The sequence below is a fragment of the Temnothorax curvispinosus genome, unplaced genomic scaffold (assembly GCF_003070985.1).
Source record: "Temnothorax curvispinosus isolate PA1 unplaced genomic scaffold, ASM307098v1 QBEX01002414.1, whole genome shotgun sequence".
Taxonomy (NCBI): Eukaryota; Metazoa; Arthropoda; class Insecta; order Hymenoptera; family Formicidae; genus Temnothorax; species Temnothorax curvispinosus.
Genome location: NW_020212194.1, coordinates 187,719 through 200,213, shown reverse-complemented (window position 1 = coordinate 200,213; position 12,495 = coordinate 187,719). Strand labels below are relative to the sequence as shown.

The 12,495-nt window shown below is 35.4% G+C and overlaps 2 protein-coding genes across 6 annotated transcripts in view; one reads left to right on the top strand and one right to left on the bottom strand.

The window, feature by feature from the left end:
- The window catches only part of LOC112451609 (tensin-1), a 170,737-nt gene that overhangs the window by 32,620 nt on the left and 125,622 nt on the right, over positions 1-12,495 (top strand). The window lies entirely within an intron of this gene.
- LOC112451611 (putative sodium-dependent multivitamin transporter) lies at positions 1,961-7,213 on the bottom strand. Its single transcript, XM_025011338.1, has 7 exons — positions 7,048-7,213; positions 6,673-6,801; positions 5,730-5,951; positions 5,041-5,384; positions 4,840-4,959; positions 3,800-4,465; positions 1,961-2,420 (listed from the first exon to the last, which is right to left on the bottom strand). The coding sequence occupies exons 1-7, from the start codon at positions 7,051-7,053 to the stop codon at positions 2,165-2,167; spliced, it is 1,743 nt and encodes a 580-aa protein (XP_024867106.1). The 5' UTR covers positions 7,054-7,213; the 3' UTR covers positions 1,961-2,164.

Sequence of the window (12,495 nt, the reverse complement as noted above, 5' to 3'; positions counted from 1 at the left end):
TGTTCGTATTTACTTTGTTCTGCGCCATTGTGCTTTTACATATATAGATAATAATTTCATTGATCTTGTTATAAAAATCTAAATTATATTCTTTATATTTACAAAAATGTCTATTAAAATCTGTATAAGAATTATTATTACATATCGTAGTCGCGACAATATTTTATCATTCCATTATTCGATTACGAAACCTTAAATAAATTTAATCTCGGAAATCTCGAAGGCTCCGAAGTTTCCCTTCCATCACGAGTAAATAGTTCGTCGTAACGTAAACACGTCCGACCATGCCGATGAATGAACCGGTCGGCAGGATTTCTGCTTTAAAATTCATCCTGGCCGCGCGCCAGACAATTCATGCATATTCACGTGACTCGCGCGAGCAGCGAGAATGGATGGCAAAGAAGAAGGATGGATCGAGAGTGACGGCGAGGGGGGGGGGGGAAGAGGAGGAAGAGCAAAATAAAAAGAGGAACGCGTCGATAATCGAGATCGGACGTGGTGGAGTGCGCCGCGTATGAAGTTCAGGCCGGGATGCGGGACCCGTGATTTCAATTTTAAATGCAAGTCCGCGCGAATCGCTTGTACGAGAGTAGATGCGAGGGTGGGATGAAAGTTCCAGCCATTGTGCTCGTACGTATGCGCATTTCTATAGGTATACACAGTCCTCCGGTATCGTCGAGCGGGTCTTAAGCCGGCCCCGCCGCGCCGCGATGCTGCGAGTCTAGTCATCGTGAAAATGCAATGAGATGCACACGCGATAGCGGCGATTCTCTCTTGTAGATCGAGATGATAAGTTCCAGGGGGAGATCGCGTGGGGAAAATTGGTTTGCGTTTCGATTCATGCAATTTACGTTACATGATCCGTGTATTTTGAAGGTTTATTCCGAACACGAATCGGTGTTTGAAAACCTCATTGCAATATGTAAATTGTGTCAATTTGTGCTTCATATAAATTCATAGTTTCAAAATGTGTGTCTTATGTTATTTCCGGAGTAAACATGAAAAATTAGTATCACGTGTATTTAACAAAATAAAAATTGATTAATATTCTAACTAATATTAAAATTCGTGTTCCTTGTTTAACTTATTTGTAATTCCTCGAAATTTGAACGAATATCGCCACAAAATTAATTTATCGTTTATTACACGAGAGAGAAACGAGACCAAATAAAAAAAAATACGATGCTCCGCTGTAAACGTTACGACAGCAATTCGCGAACACAAATTTCCGACAACGTATCAATTATTGCTTCTTTCTTTCACCGTTTAATCATGCGCCACGCAGGGGGCAATAACGTTTCGGCGCGCAGATGAACCTCGATCAAACGAATTAAAAGCCTGCTCGTGCTGAACACGGTAATTGGCTGTAGACGATTACGAGATAAGTCGCGCTAATTTCGGCGGCAACACAGCGGAATCGTTCCGTTTAAATCGCCGGTTCGCCGTCGTCGAATCGACCCACATGCCGCATTATCCCCTTCAGACTCTTTTCCGCCAATCAGTGCTCGTTAAATTGCAAATTAATGCAGACGCGAAGCCGCCGCCGAAAAATTGCAATGCGCGAAGATTTCGTTCGAGCAGCTTACCGGCATTTATCACGGTGCAATGGACTGTCGCCGCACACATTTTTGCTTGCTATAATTGGATAATAGCCCCGTAGCCGTAATTGCATAAATCGATAACATGAAGATTGTTCGCAAAACGAAAGTCTGTGTGAATGTTGTTGCGTCGTATGTTGACAGTCGTTTAATAACATTATCGTAAATATTAATTCTATTATCGATATATTAATGCTAAAAAACAAACATTGCAAGAGACGGTATGCATTTTATTTATCTTTATAAAAAAGGAACACAATTTTATCGTATTAACATATGCAAGATTAGCAAAATTCTATGTAACGACATGAATACTGAATAATAAATAATAACACTATTGAGATGTCATCATGTATATATATATATATATATGTATATCTACTATATCCGTTTAAATAAAAACAAATTAATCAACTAAACATCGACTGAATATCATAATAAGTTTTAAATAACTTTATTTACAATGGTCAGTCATTATTCTTATAGTATCATTGGATTATCCTGTCAATTGATTTGACGAGATAATGTAATCTAATAATTACGAATTGTTTAATTATAAAATAAGCTCATCTTATAGGTTCTAAAACGAAGAGTTGACTATTCGTAGTTTTCTGTGCGTCCTGGCGTCGCCGTCTGATTCTGGCAGCCAGGAATGGTACAAACAAACTTGGATCATGTTCGATATCGTTTCCGCCTTGGATTAGCCGAACTATGATACTCGCCACGTATCCGACTATTAGAGTAATTGTCAGTCCTATAGGGTTATACCAGAGATAGGAGATGCGATACAAATAGAAGTACGACTGATCTGGTTGCACAGTACTGCAAAAAAAAAAGAAACAATTTGTGAAAAATAAATAAATAATGTTTAACATTATCCGATAAATGTTTTGTACATTTTAAACGCTAAATTAAAAATCTTTTTTTTCTTACATTCTGTTTATATTTTCTCCACTTTCTCTTTACTGTTTTGTAATACAAAATGGTTAATTAGCAAAACATCTCCCTTCTCAACGATAATTCGCATTTGAATTACGCTCGCGAGAAATGCATTTCTCATTATCTACTATCTTCGTAATTATTTCAATTAGATCAGATCGTTTATCTTTTTTTACGCTTTTTCGCAAGCGGCCTTTCAATTTCTTACCACGTTGAAAATGGACCGGTCAACTTAAACGAATTCCCGCCGACAAAGAGAAAGCTATAATATATCTAATCTCGCTAATAACGGCGTGGCGAGGATTCCGCGGGACGGCCGTAATTTCAGTTTATTAACGGTGCAATTAGTGTTATTTACCACCGTGGGAATGCCGAATAGCGAGCTTTATCGTCCATGAGAAAGTGACAAGCGTCAAAGAAATCAAGAAGCCTGTGCTTAACTCGTAACTAATTACAGCAGGACGAGATATCTCCACGCGTATAGCAAACATTGACGCTTCGCGAATTTCGAAGAGTCGCGATTCGCGATAAGACGATTTACAGCGCGCCGATAATTCATATTCTAATCGTCGCGTGATACGCGCCATACGTCGTCGGGCCGTTCTTTCTCCCCTATCTGTTTCCCTAAGATAAATTAATGCTCGTTCGATTCGGTCTAGGACGTGCGAGATAAATGGCTGCATGGCAATTGTAAATACGTATTGCATTTATTCCCGCCGCGATTATCGCTGCAATGCTGATATTTGAGCATTGCGCAACGCCCGAGGTAAACTTCTAGTTTAAGGGAAATGTTTTGTCGTGAATGTGGAATTATAGTTGACTTTTGCATTATACTTGAAAAATATATACAATACATTAGGATTAGATGAATATAACTAGATAAATAGAGAATAACAGATTTTTAGAAATCTTAATTAATCGTAGCTGTGGAATCAATTAATGTTTATGCATCTTGAATGAATCTATTTTCAGATCCTTATTTGTAACACGATTTCTTTTACATATATATTTTTTTTTACTAAATAGATGAACGATTTAAATTATGCGGTTTCTGGTAAGCGTAGAATGGTAAGCGCTAATTTCACCAATTTTGGAAACATTCGAAACTTTAGTATTTTTCTAAAATTATTTTAAAGTATTATTTAAATATATTATTTAAAAGAATCTAATAACTAAAAATATATATAACGCACGGCTTCAAATATTTGCAAAGTTTAGACGATACCGATTGAATGTTGATTTGTTTTCTGAGAATATCTTACCTATTAAATTTTATTTGTTCGGCAAGCATCAGTACTGTAGAATTCGCGCAACCTTCGATCGTCACCGGTAAATTTGAAATTGGTGGTTTAGGTCTTCCGAAAGTAGCCCACAAGCAGACGATTAACGCCGTAATCATGCCAATAATAGTTCCCGTTTCGTTAGCCCTCTCACTGAACATTCCGAGAGTAAAAATCCCTAAAATTGGTCCACCGATAGCTCCATGAAAGCTAAAGGCAACGGCGACTAACGTGCCCATTGTCTTCGCTATCAACGCTAAGAACACGCAAATAATGCCATTTAAAACGGTAAGAGCCTTGGCTGTGAAAGTGGCCTTTTTGTCAGTAAAATCCACCCCAAATTTTCGATGCAGTGGCTTCACATAATCTTCGAGCGCTACCGCAGCTAATGAATTCATCATAGCGGAAATCGTACTCAGACTGGCGCTGAAGACACCGGAAACGATAAGACCAACCAATCCAGGTGGCAATTTCTCCACAGTGAAGTAAGGCAATATTTTGTCGTAAGTCGAAATTTTTCCAGAGACAACGGGATCGCAATCTTTGTAGACCGCGTAAATGGCTATTCCAGCAAAGCATGTTAAAAAGCCTACCAGTAAGATGAATGGACCACACAGAAATAGCGCATTCGTGGCCACTTTAACGTTCCTGCAAAAGTAACAATCGATTGTTGCATATATAATAATTGCATATATAATAATAGAACTTTAATCGAATATCCAATATGATAAAATAAAGAATCTAGTAATTAAAATAAAAAGTCTTTATTATTTATTTATTTTTTATATTTTATTTTATTATATTGTATATTTATAATTATTTAGTTAACATTTATAATTATAGGTAACAAACTAAAAATTTATATCTTTGATAACTTTGATAATACATGATTGCTATAGACTCTTTTCTTTGAAAGTATATATGATGAAAAGGATTTTATGTGTATTAAAGCTTTAAAGAAAGAGAAAAGAACGGTATGATACAAACACATACTGTGAAATATGAAATATATATTAACATACTTAACAGTCATTAAACGTTGAACTTGCACCTGATTCACCGCAAGATAGGCTAGACCTATTGATCCTCCTCCAACCAAAAGACTCCACCATGTGTATTGCACAGTTGGGTCTAAAGACACTCTAAATGAAAAAGAAATGTATCAATATTTTTATTACTTTTATTTGCTTTATTATTTTATTCTATTATTATATCTAACTTACTCAGAGAAATTTAAACGACCTCCCTCTTGCGCGATACGCCAAATGGCACCGATTCCTCCATCGATGTTCTGGGTGACAATAAAGATGATGACGGAGAGAGCAACTAACATGAGCAAGCCTTGAAAGATGTCAGTAATCAAAACCGCTTTAATCCCACCCAACGTGGAATAGAAGGTACAGATTACAGCGAGTACCAAAATACTCATGGTACTAGACAAGCCTGTAGTAGCCTCGAGGGCTAACGCAGGAGCGTACAACATCACTCCGGTCAGTAACATCGTCTCGGAGAAATTAGCCGCACTTACGAGCAACCGCATGTACAACCCAAATCGCTTTTCTAAATACTAAGAAAAAGAAGATATGCAAAAAACTATATCTATAACGAATTTCCTAGAAAATATATTCATCCAAGATGCATTTTTTCTAATCCCGTTTAGGATCAGATTTATTAAAGATCTATATAGAAAAAGTTATTCTGCAAATTGGTTGAAAATCTTTGAAAATGTTTGATTGATTCTAATTTTTAAATTAATTTTACAATTTCCGCCATTTCTCTATTTAAAATTTGACTTAATGTATTTGATTATATATTCACGCAATGTTACACGATATAACTGGTTTTCTTCGAAGAGCACTGAATGTTAGACTTAGTAAACGATATTGCGCTCATGCAATCATTCGACAATTACCTCATAGATGCTTACGACCTTCACCTCGAAGAAGACTGGCAGATAAAAAAGGGCTATGATCGGCACGATGAAAAGGCCAGTAGTATACATTAATACAACGATCATGCCGCGGATGAAAGATTCCCCGCTCATTCCGAGCATAGTAATTCCTGATATGTGGGAGGCCATCATGGCGATCGAGAGGGGCAAGACACCTAATGAGTTGTCCGCGGAGAAATATTCCTATCGATGATAATTGTGCGATTAGTTAAACAGCAGTCTTGTACACAGGAAGCATCGTTTATGATGCGCAACGTTTCCAGAAAGGGACCCGCTTGTCTCATAGATAAAATTAAGGAACATAAATCTCTCGATACTCGTTTTTTAAGGAAAATCTCTAATAATTTAACCAGCAAAATATTAGCCAGCAAAATACTAAAATATGATCTGCCTGGATATATAATTCATCCGCGTTCTTAATTAAAATGTCAGTTTAAATCAACTTTTGATAAAATTATGGAAGATGTTATCAGTAATCTTTGGGAAATTATATGTAGTTGGCAGGATAATTATTTAAAAGGATTTTTTTTCCTATAAAGAATATATGAGAAACAAGATTCGCTAATATGTCAGGCGATCAAATGCGTTCTACCTCATGATTACGATATAAGTTTCAATTGATCTATCGCTCGACATTCAAGATTTATACGTTATCGATTAGCGCTTCTCGAATTATTGAACCGAATCATAGCAACGGTTAATTAACACGTCGAACATTTAGAAAATCGGCCGGGACTTAATTTATTACCGGCTCATAATTTACGCGGATAGTAATATTTATCGCGAGATGAGATCGAACGCATACGTATAACGGCATAGATATGATTCGTGCGGATTATCGCGATCGGATTGATTTAATGACGAATTGATCCATCGCGTAGAAATTGATTTTTTGTAAACTGACCGCTGCAGTACTTTGTCGACCACCGCTGAATCGATAGTAGAGTCCGATCATGACAGAGATCGACATAATTGCGCCAATCACAAGATAGTCTGGCCATTGCAACCTGTTAGTTTCGTCTTCGACAAGTGTCTAAATAAGAACAAAGAACAAGTACTCCTTTATTTCTTTGTTGAAAAGTTGAAAAATCGGTAATGGAAATTTTAGGCACAGTTTCTGAACAATTTAATTTTAGAACATGTTTGTGAGTTGTAACAACGCTATAAAATATAGTAACCGAATTATTTTTTTAAATACTTTAAAATTTACAATCAAGATTGTAACAAACCTATTTTGTAAGAAAATTGTTTGATACTTAATTATGTAATTTGTACTTACATCCATTCTGTAAAATTTACACCATTTACTCGACGAGAACTTTAACTTCAATCGTACTACTTAAATTTTGGAAATTTCCACCAAAACAAAAGTTTTACGCGATTTTTCCTACACTTTGAAATCACAAAGAGCACGAGGATCCAAAAGTTCATGAGTGTTCGGCAAGGTCTCACTAACGAATGTGACCGTTTCCCATTGCATGCTGCAAAACGCATGAGAGAAGTTATTACGTAAAGAATTGCTCGGCATCTTTAGCGTTAAAGCACGCAAACCACAGAATTTTCATCGGTAAATTAGACTTCGTAATATGTAGTGGACGTAGTAATATGCTGTTTAATGCTAATTAATGGTCCGTTAAATAAAAAGTTTGTCTACGTAAGTATCGTGAATATTAGAGGAAAACTGAGTTTCGCAAAAAATATATATATTTAAATAAGTTTGTTGTAAATAAATATATGTAAAAGATTTGTTATATAATATACAAAAAAAACTTTGTCAGCGTACGAAAGCTGTGATCAATAGCTGTAATATTAGATACAGATATGTCGGTTGAAATACATTGAATCCCTAACGAAAGATTAGATTGCGATCATATAGGATAAGGCTCAACCTTAATTTAATGTGCCATAGACGATATCGCTCAAGATGATTATCTTTACACTCCAGTCGATGCGATGGATCAATTCACTTAATAGCGATGAAAATGAAAAAGAGACAGGTAGAAACTCCAGATTAATAGATACATTTAATTTCGACGTTAATTAAATAACAAACATAATTAAATCTATCCAAGAAAGTATGTCTTCGCTAACATTACATTGCACAGCATTTATATTTCTAGCACGCGCCATTAAAGTTTTGTTTGAACTGGTTATGAACACGTTTTCTGTTTTTAAAATGCAATAAATGTAGTTCATGCTTTTAAAGACAAGAATTAAAAGATATTAGATAACATAACAATATAATGATAAAATAAGAAAAAAATCGTTTCCGGAAGATATATGAAAGTATAGCGAGCGCGATTTCTGTTACATCACTTATTGTGTCATCGACATAATAATTACCTGCATTATACATCCTGTTCTGGTCGTGTTGTCAATGTTTTCTAGTATTACGACACTATTATTCTAGAAACATAGAATAGATACCGAAATGTACAAATAATGCATGATAGTTTCAGACTTTTTAAAATTATGATTTATGATTAAATATAGGTATAAATAACTTCCATTCATGAGAAACATTTCAGGAATTTAAAGAATTAAATATGTTCCTTTTAACAGCATTTTTTACATGCTTGTGTGTTTTTAGTTCTAAAATAATTTAAAACAAAAGGAAAAGAGAGAAAAAGTTTTGTAAAGTTTGAAAGTATTAAGGAAAATGGATCCATTATTTTGTTATATGCTCACTTTGGCGTGTATTTTCTTGCTGGAATTTATTTCTATAGCTAGTTGATGCGGTATAATGGTTAATGACAATTCCGTTTAAGCGCCGACTAATTTCCGACATTGTTACTGGTCTGTCGACCGCGTTGTTTTACGCGAATAGCATTGCCGATAAAAGAGGGGAAAAGAACTGCGGACAAAAGAGGCACTGGGAAAGAGAAAGAGAGGAGAATAGGATGGGGGAGAAAAAGAGGAACTCGTAAGTGGTGAATTCCCGTCATTAAGTCGTTAGGCGGACGACAGCAGACTAACTGTCGGCTAACTGGCTGCTGAACTTGATCGACCAATCGTTGACCCCCACGGTCAATCGAAATTTACCCGTGTGTTAACCACTCTTGTTCCACGTAATTCGTCGATATTATCCGGATGCGTAGACTGCTTTCGATAATTCGACGAGGGAAAGTATATCGTCGTGTAGCAGCTGAACGGTTCAATTTACCGGGGTTAATGTAAATTTTGTTCGCGAGTCAATTATTTGGAAAGCCACGTGTGCTCCCTATTACGATCTATAATTGTCTTCTTGCATTATAATTATAAGGAACTTTTAAAGAGAGATATCTCGTTTTTGAGATATTTGACAAAAAGTTTTCCAATTCTTTTCTTATCTTAAGAGAACATTTCTTCTTTCTGAAGAGAACGATTCCACATTCCAATACTTGAATAAGTATGCATTTATTTATAAAGTGCATCTATGTAAATTAGTCAAAGAGTGGCAAAGTACTAATTGATTTTGCTCGTTATATAGGCGATTATGGATTCTCAGAAGCATTCGACACACACATCAAGCTTTTTCACACCTATCATGTATATCCAGGCATTAACGTCACCGTCTCGATACAGGTGATAATTAACTTGACGTATATTTAGCCGATCTCGTTGGCATCTTGGAGTTTGTAAAACGCATATAAATCCAGAATTTAGTTTCTCTTTCAATGTATACGAGGCAAGGTATTTTCGACCGTATCTCATTAAATAAATTCAATATACATTAATCTTGTGCCGTCAGTAGCATTTTAATTTTAATCTTTGATAAACTGAAATAAATTTCAGCTTTTCTCGTGTTCGCGCGAAAGTTTGTCTTCAAAAATACATTTTTTTTTTTTAATTAATTTAGATTACATTTAGGTATCTGTGATCACTAGTTTATAAATAAATAATAAATATCATGTAATGCACTGTAGTATGCAGACACGAAGATGTTTTATTGCATCGAGTAAGTGTCAGAAATTACCGTTATTCGATTCGCTTGAGAATGTAAGCCGATCTGATAACGTTCGCGTGCGAGCGAACTGATTCCCATAATTAATTCCAATTATTAATTAATAACGAGATGGCTGATCCCCTGTCTCATGATTGTGGTATTCAACTCAATTCGTGCGTGATGCTACGCTTCGTCTATCGTTGATTTCGTGCTCTTAATTAATCTAACGTGTTTAATACGGGTGAAACGTAATAATCACAAAGGTCAATTCCATATTAATTTCTCCGAACATTTTTAGGAAGATTAAATATGTATATTTAATAAACAATTATGTAAAAGGAGTCAATTATATATATATATATATATATTGGTATGACAAAATATAATGCAAAAAAAGAATGCATTTCTTCTGTAAAATTATTGTTAAGTTGATTCACGGAAAAAATACCTTTTTGTCAAAATTTGCTGAAACAAATTTGCTATCTGTCAGTTGTGATGACATTTGGCATAATTAAATTTACTGTCGTAAAGTTTAAATTGTGATTCAGAATCGTATGATCCTTAAATATCTTTTTCATCTCTATCCGTCGACGAAGCATTTCTACTCACGTATTTATCCTAATCATTTGAGCTCATCAAGTGTCAAATTACTGCTACCCAGCTGTAAATTTTTATCGCGTTTATTTGAATCATAAATATAGAAATCGGTTTATCGTCACGTTTTGATCTATAATTTTTGCTTCAGTATTTATCTTTTTTTTTATTGTATTTAAAGAACCGTGCCATATATTTATACATTGAATATGTTAGAGATCATTATTATAAGATATTATAAAGATAAGTCACGAGTTTTTGTAGACCACATCTTGACCCATGCTGAATAAATGCTTGCATACCGATACATGTAGAATCACGAATGTGTGTAAGCGTGTCTAAATTCAGGTAACGCTAGCTGTCCTCCTAAAAATGGTCATATTGCGTATTGCGGAAGCGTAGTTTGCGTGACTACTCGTATGAATAACGAGCGTTTTGACTTATGTAAAAAGACTTGGAATTACGAATCAGAGTTCTTCTTTACGTACGAGCACATAAATATTGACGTCATCAATATTTTAATAAAATTGTTGAAATATTTAAAGACATAAATTTTGCCATTATTTCTTTAATTTACAACGCATTTACAGTATCAAATAATATTAAATACGCATACACGTATAATACATACTTTGATACGGTACATAATATTTTTCTCACATTAATGTATCGTGGCTCTGGGAAAATTTCGAGTATTAAGCCATCTTAAAAGTTTATTAACAGTAACCGTTAGTCTTCATCAATTAAGTCGCACAAGTGTCAATTGGTTCCTTTGATATCATCGCATAGCTCACCATAAGTCAAAGATGCGGGCATCGCTATGAATTCCAAGACATGACAAAAAAATTTATGGGTCTCTTGAGTGCGATACGTAGTACGTTACGAAAGCTGTCAATTAAGTTAATTAACAAAGTCGTGCGCTCTTCCCCGGTCGAGGCAAAGAAAATGCCTCACATTTTTTACCATGCAACACACATATCGTCAAACGGCACAGACTTGATGCCGTGGAAAAAGTAGAATACGACAAGAGTATACGTATTAAAATTCTTGCATGCGTCGCGACGCTGGTTAACAAAGACTAACGAAGTGTGGCAAGCGACGATTTTTCGACGGTGTATACCGGAATCTGCCGTGATGCACAGCTTAATGGATATTCAGAATCGATAAACTGCCAACGTTAAACAAATTTGCAATGTAATGCAGTTTGACGTTCTGCAACTGCGTCTAACTGTGAATGTCGAATCGGAAATCGGAATCAGTGAAATTCAATATAGCAATTTGAAACGAGGGAAAAGATGCGATTTATTGACTTCGAATATTTTTGTATTCTTATATGCATTTTTCGCGCGATATTTATTTAATCGATTATTTAACTTATTTCAACTCGATTGTGCCGATATTATCAACTTGGAATTAGTGATAGATTGCAAAGATTACCGATTTATCTTAATTACTATGAAGATGACCAGGTTAATATGTTAAAGATGTAATAAAGATTAAAAATATTAAATATTATAACGTGCTATGCATTATTGATTAATTTTAACTAAAAATACTAAAGATACGTGAGACGCTTGAATGCGTTTTTACGTATTACCATGGTTATGCCTTACATTGCGACACGGAATATTCAGATCCGCAGTGCACCTGCGAGTCGAAACATTTCCGACCACCGCACCGGTGCGACGTCACGCAGCACAATCACGCTGTATCGGTTACGTCAAACGACATTCCCGGTAAATTCTTTCTGTCGCAATTTCGATGCCGCGTTCGATATATCGACCGACAATCACTCGCGATCAAGGCTGTACGGGTGTGGTCATTAATTGTATTAAATTACGACGGTCGAAGGAAAAAGCGAGGCAAAGTATACACGAAAGCATTGCATTGATGTCATCTCGGTTGCACGCTCAGCGATCAAATATTTAAGGAAGTCATCTTTTTTTACACAGTTAATTAGATAGTTCATTTTTTTCTATAAGAACGAAATAAATCGATGAATCGTACGTCGCGAAATCTCTTTATAAATGCAGTTGCACCGGACGGCATTACTGTTTCCGATCGCGCACAACGGCAATTGTTTGTTGATTGATCATTCAATAACGCCAACAACATGTTACGTTGTTAACAAATGTCAATACAGACAAGCACAAAATGAAATGCGAAAGAGATACAGATTGCGATACAGATTAATCTGTTATAATCTAT